This window comes from Vulpes vulpes, chromosome 12 (genome assembly GCF_048418805.1).
Source record: "Vulpes vulpes isolate BD-2025 chromosome 12, VulVul3, whole genome shotgun sequence".
In the NCBI taxonomy this organism is placed as follows: Eukaryota; Metazoa; Chordata; class Mammalia; order Carnivora; family Canidae; genus Vulpes; species Vulpes vulpes.
Genome location: NC_132791.1, coordinates 38525928 through 38541268, shown reverse-complemented (window position 1 = coordinate 38541268; position 15341 = coordinate 38525928). Strand labels below are relative to the sequence as shown.

Sequence of the window (15341 nt, the reverse complement as noted above, 5' to 3'; positions counted from 1 at the left end):
GTTTTGTACTCGCGTCTTAAAATTTTTGTGCTAAGGGACTGTCTCAGATGAAAGCAAACAGCAAACTATCAATCAACAGATTTTATACTTCTGGGAGTAGAAAAATATTTATGGAACATAAATAATTCTGAATGCAAGTATTATCTGTAACTTCCCCTGTTAGATGAAAGGTGTTAATTACATTTATGTTGCTGTCTTTGCCATGAGAGTTATTTAAGGGAAAGTGGGTGAGTTTTGCTAGGGAGCCCAGTTTGTTCACTGAGATTCTATAGCAGTCTGCTTTGGATCTCTTTATAAATAAAGTCGTGCTACTTTTCAGTCTTGGGTTCCTTATTCTCTTGTAGGTGTCCTAATGCGCCCTCTCCTCACTCACACACCCACTTTGGGCATATGCTGCTTTTTGTTTTGGATAGATTTGAAATTTCATGTGCTTTCTCCCCTGAAAATCTTTACTTCTTCATCATTAAAAGATAAGGTAGCTTGAGGTTTTTGTAATCAGATGTGGGTTTTTTTGTAAGAATAAAGTATATTTGCCTTCCAGTATTTTAAAAAATAAAATACAGTTGTATTTTGTAGCTAAACATTTTTCAAAATCTTCTCAGAGCTATCATTTCTAATTAGTAAGTATGTAAAATTTTTGCAGAAAATTTGTTAAACCTTGATGTGTAATGACCCAAGCGTGCTTCCCAGTCGGTCTGTATCCTTCTTTGTCTAATAGCCTATGGCATAAATTGAAGTTAATTATCAGGGCTGACAAGTAACTCTGTTTTCTGTCTGCTTGCAGAGTCTCTCCGAGGCAAAGATGGAGCTGAGAAGAAAAGATCAATCTCTGCGTCAGCTCAATAGACATCTCACCCAGCTGGAGCAGGACAAGCGTCGGCTGGAAGAGAACATCCATGATGCAGAGAGTGCCCTCCGCATGGCAGCCAAGTGAGCACTTGGACCTTGGGGAGATCACTTAAAACAGACAAAAGATCAATTCTTACTTTCATGCTCCGGGTTTTAGCCCTGGATAATACAGTGTTAGAAAACAAAAGTACAGCTGTCTCTCTTTGAAATTCTCTGATATATCTTCAAAAAAGAAAACTCTTAACTCAACATGCTAAATGTATATTTTATTGGGAAACCTCGGAAAAGTATTAAGTTTCTCTAGAACCTCGAATTATGTGTATTTTGGGCTCTGTTGTAGTGTTACATGTTTGAAACCATGATTACATTAACATGAAATGGAATACTCTTTAAAAGTTTTTCATAGTTCCTTCCAGCACATGTGCCTCCTTCCCTTCTGCCCCATTGCCCCCCAAATTTTGCTCTGCATATAGTACACTAATATTGTAAGTAATCTTTCCACAAAAAAATGCTAGCATATAATCAACATCTTTTTCAGTGTAATACATATTGATCATGGAAAATTCATTTAATTTTTCAGCTTCATATTCTAATATGTTCAATAGAAAAAAATATAGTTTTCAGAGTGGGCAGCTATGTAAATATGATGAGAGTGTTTTTCCTTTTACCAAGTAATCAAATTGACATATACTGTGAAGTTCAAATTGAACATTTCTCATGGGTATTTTTATTTGTTCCTCACATCAAATTTCATGGAATACTTTAAGACAGTCCTTTGTACAACAGCATGGCTTAAAGGAAATCTATTTATGGATTAAAGAAGCATCTTTATGGATTAAAGAAGCATCTTGGTGTTTTCTGAATTTGGAATTCTAGATTCCTATAATTGCAAATTTATATATATAAATATATATATAGCAATTATATAAATATATATGTATATAAACATATATAGATAGACTATAAATTAAAATATTTTTTGAGACAAACTCTTGTTAAACATCAAATATTGTGAACAATGAATGTAGTCTATAAACTAAATCACAGAACAGGGGATCTTCCATCTAGGATATCTACAGTTTTGCCACTGGACTTGGGAAATTGCTCACACATAATGGAAAAATGAGTTTACACTAGGCCAAAATATTGGCAGGTTTGAATACCTACTAGTAGTTTTCTGGAAAATCGTGAACTCCGTAATGTTGTACCACCATGGTAGATATATCTGATTGTCATTTTTGAAAAATATGAATTTGGCTCAATCAGCTTTTTGTTGTCATTGTTCAGTCTTTTTCCTTATGGCAAATGGAAAGCTTAGTGTAGCTCTAGTGCATCTTTGCAGCTCTGAAAATTCTGAGATTAATGGAAACAAGATTATAAAGTCTTCAGGTTCATATTGTATCTTCAAAACATAGCTACTAATTCAGGAATCTTTCATGTCTATGATCTGTGACCATGGGCACATACCCTTATAACATGAAATAAAGTTAATTTGAAATTTGGGGAGCTAATACATTATTTACAATTTTCAATCTATAATTTACCATTAAGTTTTTGTCTTTAGTATTTTCATCAGACTTTTAACTTAGTTTTATTTTTATCGAAGTATAGTTGGCACATAGTATTATATTAGCTTCACGTATATAACTTAGTGATTCAACGTTTGTATACATTAAGAAATGATCACCAGGATAAAACTAGCTACCATCTGTCTCCATTCAAAATTGTTTCAATGTTAACTATATTCTCTTTGCTGTACATCCAGACTTATTTCATTATTAAGGCCAAATTCAGTCTACAAGACAGATAGAAGAAACTAGTAACTTTGCCTGTTTCTAGTCAAGGTCATGGAGGATTTTCGTGCAATTATACACAAAGAGCCTATGTAGAAAGGAAAATATTATTTTGCATAGTATGGCCATTCAAAATATATCTCCACCATTAAGATTTTTAAAATCTCTTTCATTAGAAACCAAAAGAAAAAAGTTCAGGTTTTCTAGCACATTTTAAACCAATAACGTAATCATTGCTTCTTTTTTCTTTCTTTTTCATTTTTAAAAAAATTTCTATTATTTATTTTTATCTCTCTAATTTTTTAAATCTTTGGAGATACCCTTAAGATTTTTCCCCGTCTAAATTATGGCAGGCAATATAACTAATGATAAGAGTTTAATGCAGAAATACACTAGTGGATATAGTTAGATTTTACACTTTTAGAAGGAGTACAATAATAATGAACCCTTATTTTTTAATAATAGTTACTTATACTAAAATGTGTAACAGTTGTAAGGATTGGGTTTTACTAATACCTAAATTTAATTTTTTTTCTAGAGACAAAGAATGTGTTGCTAATCATATGAGAACAGTAGAAAATATGCTTCATAAGGTACTATAATTTTTCTTCAATATCATTCAACTTGTGTTATCACATTTTCCTAGTCATTAGTTTTGTTAACTGCATGATACTTTAATTCATTTTGTAACTTTCTTAAAAGTAAATTAATAAAAGTTCCTTCCAGATGACTAAAAATTTGTATTATACAATGCTATATTACATAACTTTCTTCAGAATTCACATTATGTACTTGATAAAACTATAAAAATAGTGGTTTCTCCAAACTGGTATAATTGCACTTGAGTTATTTGTGGTCTTTGCTGACTGAACCAGAGGTCATTATTATTCTTGCATGTCTCATAATGATAAAATGTTTGACCACACTGTCTAACCTCTCACCACTCTCAAACCTACTATCCTATATATATGTATATAGAGGAGCCATAATGTATTACATTTGGCAGTATTTTTCGAGTTGTAATTTACCTTCTTATAAGAATGTGTTCTTGAACTAGAAATTGAATATATTTAATAATATCTTATTATTTTCAAACTTGATTACTTCTGATGATAAGTTAACATTTAATTTGTAGTGATGAGTAGCATTTAAGGATGTTATAGTACTAAAAACTTAGAATCATATTTACAATAATTTTGGGACTCAACATTTATTTTATAACATAATTTTGCAGATAACTTAAAAATACCCACAAAATGAACCCTTTTAAGGAGATTTTAAATAAACATTAGCAAACTAGTATTTAATACACTTTAACATTTTAGAAACACTAGGCATCTGTATTATTTTAGATATTGAAAGTGACTATCATCATTTCATATCACCAAAAACACTTCCAAAAAAAAATCTAATATTCTGAATGTTATGTTTTAAAGTAGTATTGTTTGAAATTGATTTCTCCCCATCCCCACTTATAAAAGTTAGTCAGTGTAGTTTAAACATAGTCACATCAAATCCATATATGTTAGAAACCTGAAATTTGGTTTGTAGAAAAAGAGACATCTTTGGTTAGGTTTTCTTAATACTTGGTGAGACCCTTGGTAGGAGAAATCAGTTATGTTGTATATATGGTACATCTTTTTATACAGTTAATGTTGCCTTGCAATCCAATTGTTCATTTTCCCAGCTATAGGAAAAAGTGTTCGGTGGCAGCTACCTTGAGGGAGGCACTTTGACATCAGTTAAAAACTATCACAAGCGGAATACAGATGTTGTACCTTATCCTTTCATTATGAGAATGGCAAAATAGGTACTTTAAGTATAATCAAGACTCACTGCAGTAGGACAATTGTAACTGTATAGTTTTTCAGGTGCAGTTCATCTTTTGATTTTTGAGTCATAGGGAAAGAAAGATGTCTTTAGAATTGGCCTAGAGCCACTGTGGATTTACTTTTGGTTTATGGCTTTTTTTCCCCTTCAGATTTAGTGGCTAATTATTTTGATTACTATTTCTGGAAATTTCTATTTACGTAATGGTTTCAAAATTATCAATTATTTTTCAAGCTTGAAGTGAAAATTTAGGAAAGCCTAGTTGATTGTTGGGCTAATTCTCTTTTCTGTGAAGTTTGGATGAGAAAGAGTGGGTGCTAAAAAGAAAGTGGCCCAGAGAGTCGCTCTGAGTTCTCAGGAAGGTGCTGTCTGCTGGTCCTTATGCCAGCTTTTGCAGGTTTGTTTTTCCTGGCCCCTTAGACTGTCCAGAGGAGGCATTTTGCCATTTTGAAGAAACTGGGCATAGTACAGAAGGAGGTTGTAGGATCTTTCATGGCCAAAATGGTTGTGGTTGCATCCAAACTCTTCAGTACAGTTTATTATACATAGCCAAATAGTATAGCTACTTATATATCTTAAACATATGTTTTCAAGTTTTGTACCAGTTATTCTAGAATAAAATGAACTTTTACCTGCTGAATTGAATTTTAAAACTAACTTCTGACACAATAATCAAATAGAAGTTTTCATGAAGGTACTGTTTTTTTCTTTTTATGATTTATTTATTTACTTTAGAGAGAGCAAGAGAGAGATTGTGATGGTGAGGGGAAGAGGGAGAGTGAAAGAGAATCTTAAGCAGACTCCACCCTGAGTGTGGAACCCAATGAGAGGCTCAGTCTCACAACCCCGAGATTATGATCTGAGCTGAAACCAGCAGTTGGACACTTAACCAATTGTGTCACCCAGGGGCCCCTAATCATTATTTCTTTTCTTGAATTTTAAAGAACTTAAACAATTGAAGAACTTAAATTTTTGTTTTTTGGAAAAACAATTACATTTCATTGATAGTTGTTAATTTTTAAAAATTTGAAAAATTGTCACAGTGTTACATTAGTTTCAGGAGTACAACCTAGTGATTTGAGAAGTCTATATGTAATTCAGTGGTCACCACAAGTGTAGCTACCACCTATCATCATATAATGCTATTACGATATTATTGACTATATTCCCTATGCCTTTTATTCCTGTGACTTATTCATTCCATATCTGGAAGACTGTATTTCCCACTCCCCTTCATCTCTCACCACTTTTATTCGACATAATACTAGAACTCATAGCTGCAGCAATCAGGCATGAAAAATAGAGGCATCCGTATTGGTTGAAATTAAAAGAGAAGTTAAACTATCACTGTTATTAGCAAATGGCATGATATTATACATAGAAAATCCTAAAAACATCATAAAAAACTACTAGAATAAATGATTTCAATAAAGTTGTAGAATACAAAATTAATATCCAGAAATCAGTTCCATTTCTTTATACTAATAACAAAGTAGCAAAAAAAGAGAAATTAAGGAAAGAGCAGCATTTACACTTGCACCAAAGAGAATAAAATAGCTAGGAGTAAATAAACTTAACCAAAGAGCTAAAAGACCTGTACACTGAAAACTATAAAACACTGATGAAAGAAGCTGAAGGTGACACACACAAATGGAAAGATACTTCATTCTTATGGACTGGAAGAATTAATATTGTTTTTTTGTTAAGATTTTTTATTTATTTATTCATGAGAGATACAGAGAGAGGCAAAGACATAGGCAGACGGAGAAGCAGGCTCCATGCAGGAAGCCCGATGTGGGACTTGATCCCAGGACTCTGGGATCATGTCCTGGGCCAAAGGCAGACACTCAACCTGAGCCACTCAGGTGTCCCAAGAATTAATATTGTTAAAATGTCCATATTACCTAAAGCAATCTATAGATCCAATGCCATCCCTATCAAAATGCCAACAACCTTTTTCACAAAACTAGAACAAATAATACTGAAATGTATATGGAAGCACAAAAGACCCTGAATACTAAAAGCAATCTTGAGAAAGAAAAACAAAGCTGGAGGTATCACAATTCTAGATTTCAAGATATATTTGTTAATTTTTAAAAATTTTTATTTATTTATTCATGAGAGACACAGAGAGGCAGAGACATAGGCAGAGGAAGAAGCAGGCTTCTCACAGGGATCCCAAAGTAGGACTTGATTCTGGCCCGGGATCACGCCCTGAGCTGAAGGCAGGCGCTCAACCACTGAGCTACCTGGGCATCTCTATATTTGTTAATTTTTAAACTTGGTACATATATTATGTTCAACTTTTCAAGTCTTAAAATTGTATTATACAAAGCAGTTGACTGGATATTATTTTTTAAATCCCCTTTGGGACTAATACTAGTATTTAATAAGGAAGGCCAGTCATTTTCATCTAAGAGCATATACCTCATTTCAAAGAAACAGATGTTTTATTTTAATTACATGTAAATATATGCATGTATATATTATGACTTTTTAATGTAGGCCAGAAGTTAACTTTTTCTTAAGAAACTTTTCTGGGCTAACAGCAGGTTATTGGGATTAAGGAAAATAAAAGAGAACAAAATCACAATTTTCCATGAGGTGCATTTTTTATACACATGCTTCTTTATTTAGTTGAATTTTCAACTGTTTTGAAAAAACCAGAACTATCGAACTTTTAAAAAGTCACCATTTCAACCATTTTAAAGTGTACAAGTTAGTGGCTTTCAGTGCATTTACAGTATTATGCCACCACCACACCTGTGTTTTCAGAATATTTTCATCATCTCAAAGAGAAATCTAGGGGCCATTAAGCAGTCACTCCTATACCCTCTTATTCCATTTTTTGGATTGTCTTTTTACTTTCTTGATAATGTCCTTTGATGAACAAAATTTTTTAACTTTGATGAATTTTTTTCTTTTGTTGATCATGATTTTGGTTTTATATCTAAGAATACATTGGCAAATCCCAGGTCATGAAGAAATCCCCCATATTTTCTCCAAAGAGTTTTGTAGTGTTAACTCTTATATTTAGATTTTGGTCCATATTGAGTTAGTTTTTGTATATGGTATGATGGAAAGACTGAATTTCATTCTTTTACATGGCTATCCAGTTATCCCAGCACCATTTATTAAAAAGACTTTTATTTTCCCTATTCGATACCTATGTTGAGAATCTTTTGACAATAGATGTTTGGTTTTGTTTCTGAACTCTCAATTCTGTTTCATTGATCTATATATTGTCTATCTTCATATTAGTACCACATTGTCTTGATCTCTGTAACTTCATAGTAAATTTTGAAATTAAGAATTTTAAGTCTTCCAACTTTGTTTTTTTTTTTTTTCAAGAATTTGTCTTGACATTTCAGGGTTCCTTATATTACATATAGATTTTAGGATCAATGACATATGATTTTAGCATATGAAGAAGAAGGCAATTGAATTTTGATAGTATTTCCATCCTAATGTTAAGTCTTATAATCCATGACATGGGATGTCTATCCATTTATTTAGATCTTCTCTAATTTTTTTCAAAACTTTTGTAGTTTTCAGTGTACAAGTTTTGCACCTTCTTGCTTAAATTTATTCCTAAGTATTTTATTGTTTGTGATGCTATTGCAAATGAAATTATTTTCTTGTTTCATTTCTTAGTTCTTGATTTCCAACATTTAGAAACATGACTGATTTTTATATGTTGCTTTTGTATACTGCAACTTTGCTGAATTTTTTAGCTCTGATAATTTGAGGATTCTTTAGGATTTCCTATGAATAAGGTCATGTCATCTGCAAATAGAGAGTTTTATTTCTTTCTTTATGGTTTGGATGCCTTGTGTTTTGTTGTTGTTTGTTTTATTTTTTGGTCTAATTGCCTGGCTAGTACTTCCAGTCCTAGCATGAGATGACAACAGATATCTTTGCAATCTTTCTAATCTTAGAGGAAAGCTTTTGGTCTTGCACCATTAAATTTGATGTTTGGTGCATGTCCTTTATCAGATTTAGTTGTTTCCTGTATCTAGTTTTTTGAATTTTTCTTATCATGAGAGGTAGTTGGGTTTTGTTAAATACCCTTTGTGCACCAAATGAAACGATCCTTTTCCCCCCAGTCTTCATTCTAATAATGTTGTGTACTGCATAGTTCATTTATGTATGTTGAGCCATCCTTGCATTCCTGTTATACATACCACTTGGTTATCATGTATAATTGTTTGAATATGTTGCTAGATTCCGTTTGCTAGGTTTTTTTTTTTTTTTTTTTTAGGATTTTGTGTCTATGTTCATAAGGGATATTGATCTATAGTTTTCTTGTGATATCTATGGCTTTGGTATCTGAGTAATACCAGCCTCATAGAATGAGTTAGGAAGTGTTTCTTCCATTTTTTCTTTTTTTTTTTGGGGGGGGGGGGGTAGTTTAAGAATGTTAATTCTCTAAGCATTTGATAAAATTTACCAGTAAAGCTAACTGGTCCTGGGATTTTCTTTGTTGGAAGTTTTTTGCTTATTTATTAATTATTTTAACTTATAATAGATTTATGCAGGTTTTCTGCTTCTTTTTAAGGCCATTTTGGTGGTTTATGCATTTCCAAGATTTGTTTAGTTCATCTATGGTTACCTAATTTCTTGACATACATTGTTCATTTTCTTAGTGTTGTTTTTATTTTTGTAAGGTCAGCAGTAGGGTCCTCATTTTTCTTTCTTTTTTTTTTATAAATTTATTTTTTATTGGTGTTCAATTTGCCAACATATAGAATAACACCCAGTGCTCATCCCATCAGGTGCCCCCCTCAGTGCCTGTCACCCAGTCACCCCCACCTCCTGCCTACCTCCCCTTCCACCACCCCTAACTCATTTCCCAGAGTTAGGAGTCTCTCACTTTTATTTCTGATTGTAGTATTTAATTAATCTTTTTTTTTCTTGGCAAGTCTAATAGTTAAGGTTTGTTGATGTTGTTGATCACTCCAAGGAACCAAATTTGGTTTTCTTAATATGCTCTGTTATTTTCTTATTCTCTGTTATCTCTATCATTATCATTTTCCAATCTTTATCATTCTTCATGTGAATTTGAGTTACTGTCTGTTGTTGTTTCATTTCAGGGTGAAGGACTCCCATAAGGCATTTCTCATAGGACAAGTCTAGTGGTAATGAATACCCTCAGCTTTTGTTTATTTTAGAATGGTTTAATTTCTCCTTCCATTTAAAAAAATATATAAATAGTTGAGTTCTATAAATGCTTTTAAAGTGTATGTTATATACCAGGAGCTCTGCCAGTCTCTGGAGAAGTAACCATTCAACCAAAAAATATATATAGCACAATCCTTATATATGTATAGCATAGTCCTTTCCCCAAGGCAGAGACACAGATAATTCCAGTATAGCAACTGAAAGTTTACAGCAACCAAGCAAAAACTTAATAAAAAAATAAACAAAACAAAACAAAACAAAGAACCTACCTGAATCTCACCATTTAAGGAAATGAAGACCACTAGTAAGGAAAACTGAACAAGAATATATGTAAAAGTCATTAATAATATAGTTTTGATTTGTAACTCCTCTTTTTTTCTGTTGTGAGAAAAAGAGGGAAAGTATAATAATTATATTCTTCTATAATTTTATATTATGATATAGAAGTAGAATTTTTAGAATAGTTTTCAGAATAGGGATCCTATTTGGATATATACAATAATGTGTGAATTATTTAGGGTCAAGTATGAGAAAATTAAGTATTTATTGGGTGCTAACCAAGTACTTAACAGAGAGATGTCTTGGTTTACTGTAGCTGGGGGTGAAAGTAAGTAAATTTAGGTAAAATTGGAATGTAGAGAAGAATGAACTTTTTTTGTAGTCACTTTTTGTTATTGTTGAGTTAGCAGAGTAGCTGTATTCTTGAGGCTTTTAGAAATTGCTGAAATCCTACAAGTTCAAAAGGATTAGCTATAGTGTTTCCTGTGTATGATTATAGTGCACTATGAACTTTAAAGGTACTTCTGAATATTTACTAAGAAGTCTTAGCTGCCTCTTCAGTAAAATATCTAAAAGATAAAACAGGAAGTCACAATCCAGAAGCCTCAAAAGACTGTAGAGGACCTTATATCTATAAACCCTGTAAACTTATCAGGCTGAATGATACTGGACAATAGCTAGGAAGTTACAGGAGTTTTTGCTAATATTCTGAGATTGGTTTCTACAATAAGGTTACTTTAAAGCCTCTTATTCATCATAAAACACAATATTTAATATAAATAGTTGAGTTCTATAAATGCTTTTAAAGTGTATATTACATACCAGGAGCTCTACTAGTCTCTGGAGAAGTAACCATTCAACCAAAAAATATATATAGCACAATCCTTATATATATATAGCATAGTCCTTTCCCCAAGGCAGAGACACAGATAATTCTAGTATACCATGGTAAATATGAATCCATAAGATGCAGTTTCACATCCATTTAGATGGAGTTATTCATCTATGAGGCATACTTAGAAAACCCATGGGTTTGCTGGAGGTTTCTTAGAAGACAATTAATGCCTAGATGGGGCTTTGAAGTGTGAGGAAAGATGAGAAAGGTGTTCCAGCAGAGAGGATGGCATGTGCAAGTGCATAGAAGCATGAATAGTCAGACATCCTCAGTTCATCAGTAAGTGCAAGGAGAGTGCAAGAGAAGCAGCTGAATGGGGCACTTGGAAGCCAACTCATAGAAGTTGTTTTTCTTTTTTGGCCATTCTCAAACCTTTGGATCTTTATCACGGAGGCAACAGGAGCAACCTAAGGTTTAAGCTAGTGACTGATATGGTCAGATTTCCTGACTGAATTTGGGTTCTAGAAGGCATGTTTGGAGACCTAATATCATGAGAAATGAAGGTAGTTTTAAGAGCCACGGGTCTGTAGGCTTATGTAGGCAAGAGAAGGTTTGGACCAGGGTAGTGATGATAGGTGGTGGCAGAGGAAAGAATGTGAAACTTATTTAGTAAAATGGTGAACCAGGATGAGAAAGACAGGGAGGATGACTCCCAGGATGGAGCAGTGTGATTGACTGATACTGGAAATACAGAAAGAGGAGCAGGCTTTTTTGTTGTGGTGGTGGTGGTTTGTTTTGTTTTTTTTATAGGGCAAAGAAGGGAGACAATGATGAGTTTTGTTTTGGAAATACCCAGGTTTTAGGTAATATGGAGTGATCAGCAGGATATTTGAGTCTGGACTTCAGGGAAAAAGTCACACTAAAGATAAAGATTTGAGATTGATTAACGTAATACTCTTTGGCAAAGAAAGAAGGCAGTGTAGCAATTGACAGGAGAAACAAGACATTATAGATAAATGGGAAGCTAACAAATGCATTTTGAAAGATTAATTATGCCACTAGAGTTTGGAGTCCTTGAGGGATGGAATGGTCTCCTTAATTTTTATATCCTCAGCATCTATCACAGTGCCTAGTACCCAGTAGGCACTTAATGAATGTTTGTTAAATGAGTCAAATTCTACCATCATCCAGGCCATAAATGAAACTGAGGCCATCTCTAGATTTCAGTGGGACTCTTGCTGATATTGCTTTGTTTATTTGATTGCTAAAAATAGCATGTGTTTTGATTTTGCTTAATCAAGAACTGGAGGAGATAGCCTAAATTTGATTATAAGAATGTCTCTGGTAAAGAGAGGTATGCTAACAATGAATTTACAAGGTGTAAGAATCCTGTTACAACGTTTTTAGCTGGTTTGACTCCTATGAAGTGGAAATAGGTGGATTGTTAGAGTGGATTGTGAAATAGATTGGAGTCAACAGAAACTGATGGGTGAAGACACTGTCTTGCCAAATCTTTAAATGTGATTTTATAATCTTATCTTAAAAATGATTAACCCAAATATTTTATAATATATAGTTATCCTTAGATTTTTAGTTTTCAGTGAATTTATAAGAAATGGAAACACCACAGAATAGCTTTTAATTTATAGAGCTGACAGTATTTTAAAAGCTGAAGTATGATTTAATACCTCTAAAAACGCAGTTTTTAGTGACTCGTTAATGACTCTCTAAATGTTACTTATGATCTTTGAACTCCACTGCATTCGTAGTTTCTGGATCCTGGTTCTGAAGATCAGCTGTGCAGGGCATACAGGTGTTAGCACAGCTGGCTTGTTGCTGACAACTCTGTCCATATAGCTGTCTTGTGTGTCATCATTCATATTGTTCAGTGTCATTCTGACCTAGCCAAGCTAAAAATGGTACTCCAGCTCAAGAGGGATTTAAAAACCTTGACAAACTAAAGATAAGACACTACAGAATGTCATGTACGTGTACTTAACAGGTCTTAGCTTAAACACATCTAAGTAACTAATTTCAATATGCCTTGGCCTTTATCCTTTGAAATAATTTACCCTAGGAAAGAAAATATCTCTGTGTGGAGGACTGTTAACAATTCATAAGCATATTTCTCTATTCTCAAGTATGGGTTTTGTGTTTGTTTAAATAGCTCAAGGTCACAGTAATCTATTTGTGGGGTACATTCTATGGCATATAACCTACACCACAGATTTATCATGCTATCTAGTGCCTTTATAAGATGCCTATGATCAAATAACCCTCTTCTCCAGCTTGATAATTTGATTTGAGGGTTCAGTTTTTCAGATCCTTAATTGGGATGTAGCCAGCTTGATAATTTGATTCAAGAGATCCATTTTCTGGGTCCATAATTGGGATATAACTATTAATGTGTCTGATGGTTGTGGTGGTAGATTTGCCCTCTTTTTCTGGTGACAGCAGCTGGTAGTCATTGGAAAGTTCTGGCTCTGCTCCAGAGCTGGAGGTTAAGTTAAATAACCTGCCAGCAAGAGAAAGCTAGTTTCTCACTTCCTTCTTTCCAAATGATGAGTGCCTGTGTTTGCTGCAATGTCAATGGAGTGCCCGCTTCTGCTGAGCACGAGGGTCTTCTTCCCATAGGTGTGGAGCACAGCAGGAACTGTTGCATGTATCTTGGGACATCATAGCTTGGGGATCTTCCATGTGAGATGGTGATACTGTATAAGGATGATTGCTGCACAGGTAACTTGTCTCTCAGTGTAACAATTTGTGCGTGTGTGTGTGTGTGTGTGTGCATGTGTGTGTGTGTGTGTGTGTGTGTGTGTGTGAGGCTGTGGGAAAAGGAAAACATGGATGAATGAGAATACCCACAGGTCCAGGGAAACTACTGAGGAAAATAATGATGATTAAATAATAGTTTCCATTACTTCTCACAGAACTGCTTTTATGAACCTTACACATTTTTGCTAAGATTGCCAGACAAAGAGCAAAGGCAAGATAAAAAAATAGTGTTGTTTAGGTAAATGGAAGAATTACCAAAATCCTAAGCAGTGTCCCCAACAATTAACTGTTCGTTATAGATATTAAGAGGCATTATGATTTGGTGCTAAGAGCACTGGACTCAGCGTCTTCATATTAAGGATGGTAATAGCTGTTTCACAAAGGGGATGGCCGAATCAAGGGAGGTAGTGTGAAGAGTACTCTGAAAAGTATAAAGCACTTTTGGAAGTACCAATGATATAACTACTAATAGAAATATTACTCTATACATTTCATTCATTAAATAGTTAAGGAAAAGATAACAGACAGGAGAAAATACTATCCATTTAGATGTAACTATTCAATCTGTGAATGTCATCTCCATTGTGTTGACAAGCTTGAATCCCTGCTTCTCTCAGTAGGCACATATCAGAGTCCTGAACTGCTAATTATCTTTTTTATTCTATTCTCTCTTTATCCTGCCTTGTAGAATTTGTGAGTTTGGAATGACATTATTATTTGATCACATACTACGAGCCTCTGTATGCACAACATTTTTCTTGCTACCAGTGTTATTACAGAGTTAACTCTGGCTGATGCCCTTCTCTGTCTATTTACAAAAGGCTCTCTGGTCTGCCTATTCTACTTGTTTAACCAAATTTTACGTTGATGAGGTATGAAACATATGCCAGGAAAGTTAGACCCAGTCAAGTTGTATACCAGACTACATAAAACTTGAAAATATATCAGGAGATAGTACACTTATTTTATGAAACACTTGAAAAAAAGAAGCCAGAAAGTGTCTGTGAAACGCAACCCTGTGTTGCTGATAGAAGGTTGACCTGCTAAAATTGTTCATCTATTCTCTGGTGAGATGTGGTTATTTTAAAAAAAACCTCACAGATGGTGAAAAATTTTGTCTTTCCTTCTATACCTTTAAGGCAGAGGATGGCCAAAGTTTTCTGTAAACGGTCAGATGTAAATATTTGTGGACCATATGGTTTCTGTCTTAATTCTTCAACAATGTCATAGTAGCAGGAAAACAGCCAGAGACAATAGGTAAATGAATGGGTGTCATGTGTTCCAATAAAACTTTATTTACAACAACAGGCGGTGGGCTGGGTTTGGTTCCCAGGCTGTACTGTGCCAAGTACATACTGCTCTTTTGTGCGGAGGTTGAAAAACTGTTTAAGTTCCTCTGGTGTAGGATGAAAAATAGAATAAAGAGAGAAGGGACAGCAAGAAGGAATCAGTGGAGGTGGAAGGAAGTGCAGAGGAGGGAATGGGACAGAAGAAGGCAGGAAGTGGAAGCAAAGTAGAACGGAAACATGCAGTGCTAAGAAAGGAGATGAGGTTACAGGAACACTGTAGAGGTCCGTACTTGATGACACCATCCGTGGTAAGAATGTTTATTTTGAAAAAACAGATATCAAACTAGATTGGAGTAAGTAACATTTTAGCCAGATTAAGGGTATGATGTGAAATCCAAATTATCACATACTTTACCCAGACATTTAAGATACAGGCATTGTGTATAACTTTGTATGGGATCAATGTATCTGAATTTCTCTCTACAGCCCTACTTCCTTAGTGTCCTGTTG

At 34.0% G+C, this 15341-nt stretch overlaps 1 protein-coding gene across 15 annotated transcripts in view; it reads left to right on the top strand.

Moving 5' to 3' along the window:
• The window catches only part of CCDC171 (coiled-coil domain containing 171), a 397884-nt gene that overhangs the window by 214820 nt on the left and 167723 nt on the right, over positions 1 to 15341 (top strand). For all 15 annotated transcript variants that reach the window (XR_011995545.1, XR_011995544.1, XR_011995546.1 and 12 more), the window contains 2 exons: positions 785 to 930; positions 3181 to 3235. Coding sequence is in view for 12 of the 15 variants with exons in the window: in XM_072728228.1 (XP_072584329.1) it covers positions 785 to 930; positions 3181 to 3235 (201 nt within the window). In the remaining 3 variants the exon portion in view is untranslated. The remainder of the gene's footprint in view (positions 1 to 784; positions 931 to 3180; positions 3236 to 15341) is intronic.